Below are 15,747 nucleotides of genomic sequence, written 5' to 3'. Positions count from 1 at the left end.
CCCTTACTTCCTGAGATTCTCACTCAAATATCATATTCTCAGTAAGGCCTACTCTGGCCACCTTATGTAAAACTACAAACTTCCCTCACACTCCCTAGTACTTTTCCCTGCTTTATTTTTTTCCTCCTTAGCACACGTTATCTAACATACTATGTATTTTACTGATTGATTTTGTTTCTTTTCTGGATCCTTCACTAGAATGTAAACTCTATAAGGGCAGATATTTTTATATTTTTTTTTTACTTCTGTCTCCCCAGCACTACAGTACCTTGCACATATTGTTGAATAAATGAATAAATGACCACATTATTTTCATTTGCATCCAAGCGAGTTGCACTAAATGTGCATTTCAGTTGCATTGAAAAATTTAGACTCCTGATTCAAAAGGGTATCTGCAACAGATCTCCTTCTGTCTGGTGTCTATCAAACATCTCAACAGCTTCTTCAGAAGATAATCATACTGCTATCTTGAAAAATCTTGCAATGCACACGTTGTGGATCTTACCTTCAGCAAGCATTTTCAATTGTGGGGCTTTGTGCTTTGTTGGCTCAAATGACACCTCCTACAACAGAGCACATATGGAGATGTGTACATTTCCCAGGCATGGTGCCTTTATGAACCTCCATTTGACAAGAACTCTTTTATTCTCATTATATCTGCCAGCTTTGGATCTATCCAAAGTTTTTGTAATAAGAGCTTTTTCTTTTCTGATCACCAAAAACCAAGACTTCTTCCCTCAAAATTGCAATCTATTCATATCATAACTGAATCCTGAGAAACTTGAGTGTCCTCCCCTTTCAGTTCTTCTCATTCTCCAAGCAACTACTAGTCTGGGCAAGGTGCCCCTGTTAAGTGCTCCCATAGTCTTGATACTCTTTTTATCATAGCCCTGCCATTACTTCTTTACCTGGCTTCCTCTCCAGCTATACCGTGAGCTCCATCAAGGCAGGGCCAAGTCTGTCTTGCTCGTGACTCTATCTCCAAGCACACAGAGTGCATGGCACATAACAGGAACTCAATAAATGTTTGCCAAATGAATGAGTAACAAGCCCAGGTAAACTTGAGTCTCACATATTTCAAAAGAAAAAAGTGAATCATAGGACATAATTTTTAAAAATCAGCATAATAAATTCATATATATCACAGAACGCAATTATTTAAAAAGAAAACACAAGATAACAGTATTTAGCACTAGTGAAATTATGATTTTTTTCCTTTATCCTATATTTTCGTCTTTACCAAATTTCCTATAATAAGTGTATTTTACTTTTATAGTGGGAAAAGTAACACTATAAATTATAAAATAAAAAACTCTACAAATTATCTTCACCTCTTTTCCTCAAAATAAACGAAGTATCATACACTGCAACATATGATCATTGAGGTTTTTCTCTCTGCTTGCTGACAGGTGAATAACAATAAGGAACATATGTCTTAGTTAGTACCAACAGAAGTATACCTTGATACAATAACCCAAGCTGCAAAAATCATGTAACCTTTTAGGATCTGAAATGCCACCAGTGTTTTAGGCATGTTTTTAAAGATTCTGTAGGAACCGTTTTTAATAAAAAGAAATTAGATTCTGGTTTGATGCACGAAAACAGAACTCAATTTTATTTCATGTTTGAAAGTAAACATGACAAAAATGAGAACCAATTTTTAACTTTCCAAATTGCTCCACGAGGTTTGGATGGCGGAGACAGTCCCCTCTGCTCTGAATGCTTTGTTGTCTCAAGGGGAAAATAATGCTATGGGAGAAAAGTAAAGTGGGGTTAAACAACTTGAAAAGACTAGTATTCATACATCACACTTTGTCATAAAAGGAAGTCCCTGCAACAAAATTATCAAATTCTTTATAGTGAATATTATGATTAACTTATGTATTTTCAGTTTGCCAGTACATCATCTTCTGTTACTGTGAGGCATACATATAAAATAGATTAGAGCAAATATCATTAGAGAGATAATTTCTGAATAACAAATTTAACTTCCATGTCTCAGTGAATGGTCCATAGAAACCAAGTTTTGTTAGTCTAGTTATAATGTTATATATGTATATATGTGTGTGTACATGTGTACATATGCACACATGTATTGCATCAAGCTGATACAAGGTAATACATTCATATGAATAATACAAGGCATTATTATAGTAATATATATTTATGTGTTAGCTTAAGTAAATATGTATCAAATATACATATATGATACCTTATATAAAGATTTTCTTTTTTTTCTTCTGAGATAAATTGCTTTTCCTATTCATCAAATCAACCTTCTCATTCTGAAGATTGATGAAATGAAGCTGAGGAAAGTTAAAGGACTTGCTCAAGCATACACTGTAAATAATGGCAGAACTGGGACTAAAGCCAGAGTCTCCTGACATGGAATTCAATGGTCTGTTATTCCATTCCTTTGCCTCTCTGTAACTTAACACCTTAATTTTGGGTAGTGCATTGCAATTTTCAAAACATTTTCACATACATTATATTAAGTTACACAAAAAAATCTAAGATGATGGTATCAAGGAACTGAAAGGTTAATTTCACTGCCTATGGAAACACTACTGGTTAATGACCTGGGTCTCCTTACTCCCAGTCCCTGAGATACAGCTTTGTTTCTCACCAACCATTTTATTCTTACTTGGTCCTTCACAGTTATTTTGGGAGGAGGAGACCCAAGTCAAGGCTAGGGGCCTATAAGCCTGTACAAGTGTAACTTGTACAAAGTAGTCCCTAGTATATGATTCTGGGATCCCTCTCTCAACTTCTTCTAACACTACATCATGCAGGTTTGAAGAACAGGTAGCTGAGACTAACAGGTAAGATCCAGGATTCAATCTCAGCTCTGTCAGACTCCTAAGGCCATGCTCCTTCCACTGGATATGTGATATAGTCACATATGAGGACTGTGGCCTTCATTATTTACCAAGGGTGTCTATCAGGGAGCCATAGAGTCAGAGTGGGCAGGTTCAACTTCTTTTCTCCCTCTGAAAAGCTGACCTGTGTATATACCATATAATGTGGCACTCAAAACAATTTGGCACATTTCTTATCCATTTTCCTACCATCTCAATATCTCTAGTGATAAATATTTGTTCAGAGGCTGCCCCTCCTGTGATCCAAACATTTGTGTGGTTAAAAAAATGTTTCAGTCAAACCAAGATGATGGTAGAAGTATAAAGCTAACAAGAATCAGAGATTGAGCACTTCAACTTTATATCCTATTGTCAATTACCTTTGGTCTCTTGCTACTCTTCACCATCTCCCTCATCTCCTGTTGCTGCTCTCTGTAACAGGAACGACCTCCTCGTTCGTTTCCTTCTTTGTTTCTTCGAACCCGTTACAACTCTGCTGACCTTCCTTCGTAAATAATTGGCCCATTTGCTGTAACATAAGAAGTTCAAGTGAAACCTTATTTCTCATTAGTGACAGAATAATAATGGGAGGTTATAAGGAAAAAAAATTTTGCCCAGATAACTATACTCTCCCATTTGATATTTTTAACTCACCAGATTTAATAAATCTGATAGAAATTATTCCACTTGACTTGCTCAATATTGATCATCATAACCATCACTATTATTCTCTATACAGTCATTTTGATTATGTGACCTTTTGTAACAGAAATGCTCTCCCACTTCCCTGTGCTGACATCAATGTTACCCACTCTTTAACAGTAAGCTTAGATATTATCTTGTCTAGGAAACCTTCTCTTCCACTCCTAGTTTAGAGGGATTCCTTCCTCCTATGAACTTCAAATCTACATAGTAATGGCTCACATTATATTAGCATTGACAATTTTCAAAGCACTTTCACTTACTCCTGTTGTCATTGGGTATACAATCTCGTACTTCCTTGTATTTGTGTGGACAGTTGGTAAAGGGGCACTTGAGAGGCTACCACATGCCAAGAACTTCACTAAGTGCTTTATATACTTTCTCATTAAATCCTCACAACAACCCTAGAAGGTGGATAGTGTGTTTCCTATTTTGCAAATGATTAAACTGGGGCTTAAAGAGGTAAGATAATTCACCCAAGGTCACAGATAACTAGTAATGGAGATGCTAGAATTTAAAGGTAGGTCTGTTTGACTCTAAAGTACAAGCTTTTTCCATTAGACCACTTTGTATGACAAACTTCCTATGTGCCAAGGCCTGTATATAAGCATGTCATGTGCATGATCTCATTTAATCTTCATAACGACTTGATGAGGCAGGTATTATTTCTATCATTCCCATTTTTCATATGGGGAAACTGAGGCACCAAGAGGGAAAGTAACTTGCCGAGGTCACCAAACTACTCAGTAGTAGAAGCAGGATTCAAATCCAGATCTACCTAAATCTAAAGTACAATCTCTCTCCTACTACACTAACCTGTCTCATTCTCTCCTCAAAGCTTGTAAATTCCTTCAGACTGGAACCTTACCTTATCACTTTTTATATCCCACAGAGGAAATGGAAATGTTTGTTGATTTTTATCAAGAAATGTTTGTTGATTTTTATGCTTATAGGGCTTTTACTTTCTAAAGAACTAAACATAAGCCAAGAAGAAAAAAAATAGTGATGTTCATGGCAGAGTTAAGCAAAGAGAAAAATCCAAAGATAGAAAAAAAGAGAAAAAGATTTGCACACAATATTATGAAGAGGTAATGAGAGATAAATAATCCTGTCCTCAGCTCAAGCTAGGCAGCATACAGAAGAAGATACAAGGACCTTGTAAGTGCTACTTAGCTGTACAGAAAAACAAGGTTCTGAGCATGTGGGTCCCAGAGATACATAAGTGTGCCTTTGAAATTATGACTTTGAAGATAATACTAACTTTTCTACCTTAAAACTGTATTACTGGGTTGACACTGAGCTCCACCAGGTTAGACAAATGTGGAGCAAAGAAATTATTTCCCAATTTATCATAAAAATGTCTCCTGGCATAAATGAAACGGTGAGTGAAGGCAAAAAATATATTTATATGATTTATCTATGGCCTGTTTATGTTGCCATGTTATTACCTGCAGTCTAAAAAAATAATAAGTGAAACAACTACACAGTTCTCAGTCCCTTGGGGCCAGATGTGTTTGAGAATGCAGATTCTTTTGGATTTTAGAAAGGTAATATGACATGATATATTGAATATTACATGACATTCCCATGAGGTCTGGGGTAGCATCTCATAATGAAACACAGTAACATCTCTGCAACAAAATATATGAATATTCACTCTAAGAATTAAATAATGACTAGAAGGAAAACAAGATTTGTCACAAAATGAATAAAACAAAATGTTTAGGTTTGCAGAAATTTTTGAATTTCAGGATTTTAGAGAAGAAACTGAGAACTTATGCTTTTTTCTAATGCTGTGATGTCAATATATCCTATTTTATATAATTAAAATGACTATGTCTTCTTTATCCACAGATTTTATGTTAAATTTGGTCATGTACATTTCGCCTTAATTATCAACATAAAAGCAACACGGCCTTATTATTTCAAAAGCGGCCTAGGTTTCAGAGGACTTGGTTTTTGTTCGGCCTCATCACTAACTGGCTATATGACTAACATTTACTACTGAGATCCAAGGTTAGCTATTCTACCTAACATCCAGTGAAAATGCCCAAGGGAGAGAGTAGGAGTGAAATGATTTTTCAGTCCACTAGAGGTGATTTTCTTCTTTTCATATGAAGTGTTATATATCATGGCCAGCATACTCACACTGAAAAGGTCAATTTCTTGCACACTCACTCACTGATGTATTTGCTCATTTATTAAATAAACATTATTCTAAGTACTAGAGACATAAACATGAATAAGATATGGTACCTGTCCTTGAGGAGCTTAAAATTTAGAAGGGAAAGTAGATATACAAACAATATTACATTGAGATAAGTTCAAGTAGAGGTAATCAGAGATTGGTAGAAGGCAGACAAGAAGAAGCCTGACCCAATGTGTGCAGGAGGTTTGGAGTAAGCTTCCTAGAAGAGATGACATCTAAGATGAGACCTGCAGCCTGAGTAGAGAGAGCCAGATAAAGAAAAGTGGAGGTGGGGAGATGCATAAGAGCATTTCAGTCAGCAGATACACTTTATGAGAATCAGAGTGGCAAGGTGGCATGTTGTTTGTAAACATCAAGTAGAGTGGCATGGCTGGAAATGTTAAGTGAGCTCACCGGAAATTTCTAATGACACAGATCCACATAGTTGTGGGACATTTTTTTTTCTTCTAAAAATTCCCAGGAGCCTAGATCTAAGAGCAGAGAAGTGGTATGGATTCAGTTTCAACGAAACAAGGGGACTGGAAACAAGAATGGATTAAAGTACCAGACAATGGGATCCAGGCTGGATTTTTAAAAAAAAAGCAGATGATGTTAGGAAGATGGCAGACCAGGAGAAAAAGGAGAGTTAAAGAGGCTGGAGGCCTCAATGAGTTAAATAACAGGTCCAGCAAAAATAAAGCAGAGAAAAAGCTAGAGGACAAGGAACCTATGGTCAAAGAATAGGATTTTGAACTTTAAGATTTCAGAGATTCAGAGGTTCAATTTTTAGTGAATAACAATGTTCAAGATGTGGGCATGAAACTGGGTGGCCAACGATGAGTAAAGGGGCAATTCCTCAGAATTGAGTACATCCGGGAACTCTGAGGCTAGGGGCTCAAAGAAACAAAAACATACATCACTGAAGAAATTTGTTGGGTGTTTTGGAACCTCAAGAGTTTAACATAACTGATTAGAAAGAAAGAAATGGCCTGAGGACAGAGCAAGACGGCAGAATAGAAGACTCTAACAATTATCCCCATCCTACTCCACCATAGGAACAACAAATTTAACAACTATCTACACAGAAAAAAAAAAAAAAAAAAAAAAAAAAAAAAAAAAAAAAAAAAAAAAAAAAAAAAAAAAAAAAAAAGCACCTTCATCTTCATAAGAATCAAAAATCAGGGGAGCACTCAGAGTACTTGCTTTTACCTTCATATAGCTGAAAGAAGTACTGATGAAAGTACGAAAGACAGTCTTGAATTGCCAATGCCACCTCTCCCCTATCCCCCAGCAGTGGCTGCATGGCACAGAAAGAGAATCTGTGCACTTGGGAGAGAAAGAGTGCAGCAATTGTGAGACATTACATTGAACTCAGAGCTGAACTGTCAAAGCAGAAAGCAAAACCAGGCTGAACTCAGCTGATGCCCACTCACAGGGAGACTATTTAAACCAGACCTAGCCAGAGGGGAACCACCCATCCCAGTGGTCAGGATTGAATCTGGCAAGCCTTGCCACTGTGGGCCAAAAGTTCACTGCGGCCCTCAATAATCTTGAAAGGCAGTCTAGGCCACAAGGACTGCAATTCTTAGGTGAGTCCTAGTGCTGAATTGGGCTAAGAATCAGTGGATTTAGGAGGCACACAACCTACTAACACACTAGCCAGGGTGCCTAAGGGAATGCTGGTGCCACCCCTCCCCTAACTCCAGGCTGCAAAACTCACAGCTCCAAAAGAGACTCCTTCCATCTGTTTCAGAAGAGGAGGGGGAAGAGTGAAGATGACTTTGTCTTACATCTTGGATATCAGCTCAGCCACAGTAGGAAAGGGCACCAGTCAGAGTCAAGAGGTCCCCTTTTCAGGCCCTAGCTCACAGATGACAGTTCTAGATATACCCTGAACCAGGAGAGAATCTACTGCCTTAAAGGGAAGGATCCAGTCCTGGCAGGATCTGCTGACTGAAAAGCCCTTGGGCCCTGAATGACAAGCAGTGATACCTAGGTAATATGCTGTGAGCCTTGGGTGAGACTTTGAGACTTGCTGAATGCAGGTATGACTCAGCACATCCTCAGCTGTTGTGGCTACAGGGAGAGACTCCTGCTTGAGAAAAGCAGTGGGAAAAGTAAAGGGAACTTTGTCTTGAACCTTAATTACCAGCTTAGTCACAGGGGAGTAGAGCACCAAGTGGGCTTTTAGGGTACCCAATCCTGGGCCCTGGCTGTTGGATGGCATTTCTGGACCTGCCCTGGGCCAGAGGGGAGCCCACTGCCCTGAAGGGTGGTGAGTTCCAGGCCAGGTAACATTCACAAGCAGAGAGAAGAGCCCTTGGGCTTTAAGAGAACATTGGCAGTACTCCCAGTGGGCCTGCAGTAGTGGTTGCCACAAGGTAGGGCTTTTCCACCTGTAGAAAGGGGAAGAAACAGTGGGAAGAACTGCATCTTGTGGTGAGTGCCAGATCACCTGCAGTACAACAGAATACTAGGTATATTTCTAAGATTTTGAATCTAGTTCTTGGCTCCTGGAAAGTACTGTTGGACATGCCTGGGGCCTGCAAGAACTCACCACCCTGAAGGAAAGGATACAAGGCTGGCTGGCTTTGCCACCTGCTGTTTGTAGACTCCCAGTGCCTTGAGCGAACATAGCCAGGTAGTGATTACAGTGAGCCTTGAACAAGACCTAGTGCTGTGCTGGCTTAAGGTCTGACCTAGTGCTGTCCCAGTAGTGGTGGCCTCAGTGGCGTTTGGGTCACCTCACCCCAAAGCTCCAGGCAGCTCAGCCCAGAGAGAGAGATTCCATTTAATTGGGGAAAAGGAAAGGATGAGAACTAGAGCCTCTGATGGTAATCAGGGAATTATTCTGTTTTTTATCCAAGACCATTAAGGCAAGTACCTCTACAAGTCCGCAAAAGCCACAGTGTCACTGGATTTGGTATGCCTCCTAATGCAAATACAGCTTAGATCACAACACTCAAGTCCCTCAGAACACCTGGAAAGCTGTCCGAAGAAAGATAGGTACACACAAGCCCAGATAGTGAACAGTACAATGAATACCTAACTCTTCAATGCCCAGACACAGACGAACATTCACAAGCATCAAGACCATCCAGGAAAATGTGAAATCACCAAATGAACTAAATAAGGCACCAGAGACTAATCCTGGAGAAACAGAGACATAGTACCTTTCAGACAAAGAATTCAAAATAGCTGTTTTGAGGAAACACAAAGAAATTCAACAGAACCCAGAATAAGGAATGCAGAATTACATCAGATAAACTGAACAAAGAGGTTGAAATAATTAAAAATAATCAGGCAGAAATTCTGGAGTTAAAAATGCAACTGACATACTGAAGAATGCATCAGAGTTTTTTAATAGCAGATTGATCAAGTAGAATAAACAATTAGTGACCCTGAAGATAGGCTATTTTAAAATACATTAAGAGCATTTAAAATGGTCAGAGAGACAAAAGAAAAAAGAATAAAGAAAACAATGAAACATGCCTACAACATCTAGAAAATAGTCTCAAAAGGGCAAATCTAAGAGTTAGTGGCCTTATAAAGGAGGTAGAGAAGGTGATAGAGGTAAAGGTTTGTTCAAAGCAATAATAACACAGGATATCCCAAATCTAGACAAAGATATCAATATACAAGTACAAGAAGGTTATGGAATACCATGTAGATTTAACCAAAAGAAGATTACCTCAAGGCATTTAATGATCAAACTCCCAAAGGTCAAGGATGAATAATGGATCCTAAAAGCACTAAGAGAAAAGAAACAAATAACACACAAAGGAGCCCCAGTCAGTCTGGCAGCAGAGTTACCAGCAGAAACCTTATGGTCAAGAGAGAGTGGCATGATATATATAAGGTGCTGAAGGAAAAATAAGACATACTACTCTTTCGCCCTAGAATAGTATGTCCAACGAAAATATCCTTCAAACATGAAGAAAAATAAAGACTTTCCCAGACAAACAAAAGCTGGGGGATTTCATCAATACCAGATATGTCCCACAAATGCTAAATTGAATAATTTGACGAGAAAGAAAAGGATGTTAATGACCAATAATAAATCATGTGAAGGCACAAAACTCACCGGTAACAATAAGTATATAGAAAACCACAAAATATTATAACAATGTAACTTTGTTGTATAAACTACTCTTAAGTGGAAAGACTAAAAGACGAACAAATCAAAAATATTAACTGCAACAACTCTTCACAACATAGACTACTATAAGATATAAACAGAAACAACAAAAAGTTTACAAGCTGGGGGATGAAGCTATGATGTAAAGTTTTTATTAGTTTCCTTTTTGCTTATTTGTTTATGCAAACAATGTTATGTTGTTATCAGCTTAAAATAATAGGTTATTAGATAGTATTTGCAAGCCTCATGGTAACCTCTGATCAAAAAACATACAATGGATTCACAGAAAATAAAAAGCAAGAAACTAAATCATATCACCAGAGAAAATCACCTTCACTAGAGGAAGACAGGAAGGAAGGAAAGTAGAAGGAGAAGACCACAAGGCCACCAGAAAACAAATAACAAAATGGCAGAAGTAAGTCATTACTTACCAATAATAACACTGAATATAAATGGACTACACTCTCCCATCAAAAGACATGGAGTGGCTGAATAGATATAAAGACTGAATAGATATAAATCATCAGTTGCCTACAAGAAACACCCTTCACCTAAAAAGACACATATGGATTAAAAATAAAGGAATGAAAAAAATACATTCCATACCAATGGAAACCAAGACAGAGCGGGAGTAGCTATACTTACATCAGAAAAAAATATATTTCAAAACAAAACTATATGAAGAAACACAGTTCACCCATAAAGACACATATAGACTGAAAATAAAGGAATGAAAAAAGACATTCCATACCAATGGAATCATCAGTTGCCTACAAGAAACACACTTCACCTAAAAAGACACATATAGATTGAAAATAAAAGAACGAAAAAAAGACATTCCATACCAATAGGAACCAAGACAGAGCAGGAGTAGCTATACTTACATCAGAAAAAATACATTTCAAAACAAAACTATATGAAGAGACAAAGACAGTCACCACATAATGATAGAGGTCAATTCAGCAATGGAATATAGCAATTGTAAATATATGTGCACCCAACACTGGAGCACCCAGATACATAAAGCAAATAGTATTAGAGCTAAAGATAGAGATAGACCCCAGTACAATAATAGCTAGTGACTTCAATACCCTACTGTCAGCACTGGACAGATCTTCCAGACAGAAAATGAACAAAGTAACATCAGACTTAATCCGCACTGTACACCAAATAGACCTAACAGATATTTAGAGAAAACTTCATACAATGGCTACAGAATACACCTTCTTTCCCCAGCACATGAATTATCCTCAAGGATAGACTGTGTGTTAGGTCACAAAGCAAGCCTTAAAACATTGAAAAAAATTAAAACAATAACAAGCATCTTCTCTCACCACAATGGAATAAAACTAGAAATCAATAACAAGAGGAAATTTGGAAACTATACAAACACATGGAAATTAAACAATATGTTCCTGAATAGCCAATGAGTCAATGAAGTGATTAAGAAGGAAATTAAAACACCTTGAAACAACTGATAATGGACACATGATATACCAAAACCTGGGATACAACAGAAGCAGCACTCAGAGGGAAGATTATAGCTATAAGTACCTATATTAAAAAGAGGAAAAACTTCATATAAACAGCCTAATGATACATCTTAAATAACCAGAAAAGCAAAATCAAACCAAACCCACCATTAGGAGAACAAAATAATAAAGATGAGAGCAGAAATAAATAAATTTGAAATGAAGAAAACAATACAAAAGATTAATGAAACAAAAAGTTGTTTTTTAAGAAAGATGAATAAAACTCACAAACCTTTTGCCAGACTAAGCAAACAAGAGAGAATACCCAAATAAGTAAAATCAGAGATAAAAAAGAAGGCATTGTAACTGATACCATAGAAATTCAAAGGTCGGCCGGGCGCGGTGGCTCAAGCCTGTAATCCCAGCACTTTGGGAGGCCGAGACGGGTGGATCGCGAGGTCAGGAGATCGAGACCATCCTGGCTAACACGGCGAAACCCCGTCTCTACTAAAAAATACAAAAAAAAACTAGCCGGGCGAGGTAGCGGCGCCTGTAGTCCCAGCTACTTGGGAGGCTGAGGCAGGAGAATGGCGGGAACCCGGGAGGCGGAGCTTGCAGTGAGCTGAGATCCGGCCACTGCACTCCAGCCTGGGCGACAGAGCGAGACTCTGTCTCAAAAAAAAAAAAAAAAAAAAAAAAAAAAAAAAAGAAATTCAAAGGTCAATAGTGGCTACTCTGAGCAACTATATGCCAACAAATTGGAAAATCTAGAAGAAATGGAAAAATGTCTAGACACGTACAACCTAACAAAATTGAACCACGAAGAAATCCAAAACCTGAGCAGACAAATAACAAGTAATGAGAGCAAAGCTATAATAAAACTCTCCCAGTAAAGAAAAGCCCAGGACCCACGGGCTGGACACGTTGGCTTCTGTGTGTAATCCCAGCACTTTAGGAGGCCAAGGCAGGTGGATTCCTTGAGCTTAGGAGTTTGAGACCAGCCTGGGCAACATGGTGAAACTCTGTCTCTACCGAATATACAAAAATTAGTTGGGTGTGGTGGCACACGCCTGTGGTCCTGGGTACTCAGGAGACTGAGGTAGGAGGATTGCTGGAGCCCAGGAAGTCGAGGCTGCAGTGAGCCATGATTGTGCCACTGCACTCCAGCCTGGATTACAGAGTGAGAACTTGTCTTAAAAAAAAAAAAAAATTCCCAAATTTACTTCCATAGAAGCCATCTACATGCTAACTTTTTACCTGTACCTCTTTTACGGACAATGATTTTCTACCTTAGATACTTGTATATGTCCCTTATCGGATAGACTATGTGTTCCCTGGGAGCACAGAGCATAATCTGATTTGCTTCTTTGTCCTTCACAGCACCTAACACAAGGCCTGGAACACAGATATTATTGAAAGCATTAGAAGTTCTTGAATGTTATAATGAAATGAAATAGAGATATTTCAGGAAGATGAGTCTGGCAAGACATTGCAGGATGGATTAGAGGGGGAGTAGCTTAGGAGTCCAGGTGTATGTCCAAACTGGTTTGGCAGGTATCCTTAATTCCTCCTCACCTAAGGCCAATGCCATACATTCCTATTTAAGTACCAAGAAACTTCTCTGGAACCCACCTCCTAGCCATCCTCCAAGCCCCACTTGCAGCCCCATCTCAGATAGTGTCTCTCTTCTAAGAATCTCTTGGATTAGATATATAATTATGACCTCTCAGCTCTGAAACCTGCCTTTGCTCTTTAGATGCTACCCTTAGTCCCCTTTTGCCCCTCTCCTGAAGCCACTTGCCTAGAACGGTTTTAAAAAGCACTCAAGGCTGGGACTAAATTACAACAATAAAATGGGAGAAGGGGCAAATTCCAGACTCATTCCAAAGAAGAACAAAACAACAACAACAAAAAAAAATTACAAGAAGAGTAAGTGAAAAGATTATATATTGAGGATAAATGAGAAGAAATAGTCACCAATGACTCTAAGGTTCTAGCTTGGGAAACTAAAGAAAACACTGACAGGAATGGAGAAGTGTCAAGGGGAGATGCTTTAGGAGAAAAAGAAAATGAGTTCACTTTTTCACATGTTGCATTTGAGGTGCTGATAAAACATCTAATTCACGAGCGTGACTGGAAATATGGAACAGACAGACGTGAGGATTTTAGGATTTGGATTTAAGAGTAATTTACCCAGAGACTCTTGGAATACTATGATCAGAAAATACCATAGAAATTATCTAACTCAAGACTCTACTATAATTTTGTTAGAAAATCAATACTCAAAGAATTTAAACACATCCATGAAACATGGCAAAAGCAGAATTGGAACACAGATCTTTTAAAATCTATATATTTTTAACATTTAACTCCTATATATTTCTAACATTCTCTGATAAATGAGAGTAAGGCTTTGGGAAACAACCACATTTGGGAGAACAAAGAAAAGCAGACTGAGATGGATCAAAATTTTAAGAGAAACAATGAAATCCAAGAGGGGAAAATTTCAAGAAGGGAGCAGTCAACAGTGTACTATTTGACAAAAACATCTAATTGAATGGGAATTGAGAAAAGGTCACTTCATTCTGCAATGAAGTTATTAGTTACTTGGCAACAGAATGTTCTTTTTAATAGTACCTACTATGCCAGAGTTCTCTAAAATGCTGTCCTTGGAGTCCTTGCAATGGGAACACCTCAGACATATGATCCGCATATAATGAGGTTCTCTTATTATTTCAGTAATTAAATTACTCTGAACAGCGTGCAAGAAGAACCAGCTTTATGCGAATTTCAAACCTATAGTGACTCATGTTAGAACAGAGTTCCAGTTTGCTCACATTCTCATCTGACATATTTTATCAAAGTTCTTAGAGGCTAGTCATACTTTTCAAAATTTATAGATTTTATTTCCTTCCTCTGAATCCAGATGTATATAATCCTAGGAACTTCAAACTTTCCAGTAGTTCACTAATTACTGCATAAAGTTTTTCAAAATAATATTACTAATTATATTGTACAGTATAATGAGACATGCAAACATGGGAAATTGAAAATGTAAATGCCTATTTTTTAAATTCAATGGGTGATGATTTTAAGGCAGTTTTTGACACATTTATTCCCAGTTCTTTACCTCTCATTGTAAGAAAATAAGTGGCACTAAGACTATTGGCATAATGAAAACCAAATTATAACACAGGGAATCATGCAGCAGGATTTGTCTAAATGTAGAAATTTTCAGTAACAGCCATCTGGCAAGTAGCAACATTGAAAGTGTATGGGGGATGTGCTTTTCACATCATCTGTGTATCAGATGATCTGCAATCTTTAAAAAAAATAGACATTTTATTAGTTGAAAGAAAATACAGTTTTGTCATTTTCAGACTAAGTTCTGAATTCTGTATTAATTCAAAGTTACAAATTCAATCTGATAGGAAGAAAAAGAACGTGAAAATGCACTTCATCTGAATGTAACAGGCATGGTATTATAATGTTTAAATTTTCCACCTTACCAAAGCTACAGACACACTCAAGTATCATATCATTACATAATCCACAGATGTTTAAATGGCATATACACACAGATTTAAACTTCATCTAAAAGCAGATAAAGATTAGAAACTGCACTTGAGACTACTGTCACTGACTACAGTAATAGCTGTTATAAGAACAATTCAGCCACCTCCCTTTTTCTCCTCCCCTTAGAATCCCTCTTCCCTGCTTCCTTTTGTTGCTATCCACTTGATCTTTTCCTTCCTTCTCCTCTAAGCAAAGGCTTAAGCCTACTAGTGGCACTTATACCTAATGAAGTTTCTGATCCCTATTAATTAGGATAAAAATAGATCTTACATAACCTTGAGGACGCAATAAATTTCAAAACACATCTTATATGTTAGTTTAATATAGTTATTAGTAAATTCTTAGAAAGTTTTTCACTAAGGCTCTCTGCTTCCTTTTGTATGTGCACCCAGTTCAAGCCGGCTTGAGTCCTCTGTATACCAGGTTCATATCACACTAGAACTCAAGTCAACTAGAAGTAAACTAGAGATTCATTTATAGATTATTCCAGTGGAAAAATTAAGCCGTATCTGCTCAGAAATGAAATCAGTTAAGGTGTCTATAGGGAGAAGACCACCATCTGAATGTAATTAATTCTGTGAAAAGGACCCCCTCCATCTACTCCAAATCTGTCCCCCTTCAAAATCGACCTCAAACGGGACCTCTACCATGAAGCCTGACCTGCCCTCTCCCACTTAACCTGTTCTCCACTGCTTCAAAACTTTTGTAAGTTATTGCTACCATCCATTTTAGTCCTTAATTATTTTCATCTTATATTGTAATTTAAATGTGTCATACTTGGGATTTAAGGTGGATTTAAGCTCCTTAAAATTA

The 15,747-nt window shown here is 37.6% G+C and overlaps 1 protein-coding gene across 1 annotated transcript in view; it reads right to left on the bottom strand.

The window, feature by feature from the left end:
- Nucleotides 1–1,587: 1,587 nt before the first annotated feature.
- Nucleotides 1,588–15,747, bottom strand: part of FMR1NB (FMR1 neighbor) — a 45,508-nt gene continuing 31,348 nt past the window's right edge. The window contains exons 5-6 of the mRNA XM_010375969.1: nucleotides 3,239–3,387; nucleotides 1,588–1,749 (exon numbers count right to left, since the gene is read on the bottom strand). Coding sequence (XP_010374271.1) covers nucleotides 3,252–3,387 — 136 coding nt within the window. The 3' untranslated portion in view covers nucleotides 1,588–1,749; nucleotides 3,239–3,251. The remainder of the gene's footprint in view (nucleotides 1,750–3,238; nucleotides 3,388–15,747) is intronic.

Source organism: Rhinopithecus roxellana, chromosome 7 (assembly GCF_007565055.1).
Source record: "Rhinopithecus roxellana isolate Shanxi Qingling chromosome 7, ASM756505v1, whole genome shotgun sequence".
In the NCBI taxonomy this organism is placed as follows: Eukaryota; Metazoa; Chordata; class Mammalia; order Primates; family Cercopithecidae; genus Rhinopithecus; species Rhinopithecus roxellana.
This window is presented reverse-complemented; position numbering and strand designations above follow the sequence as displayed.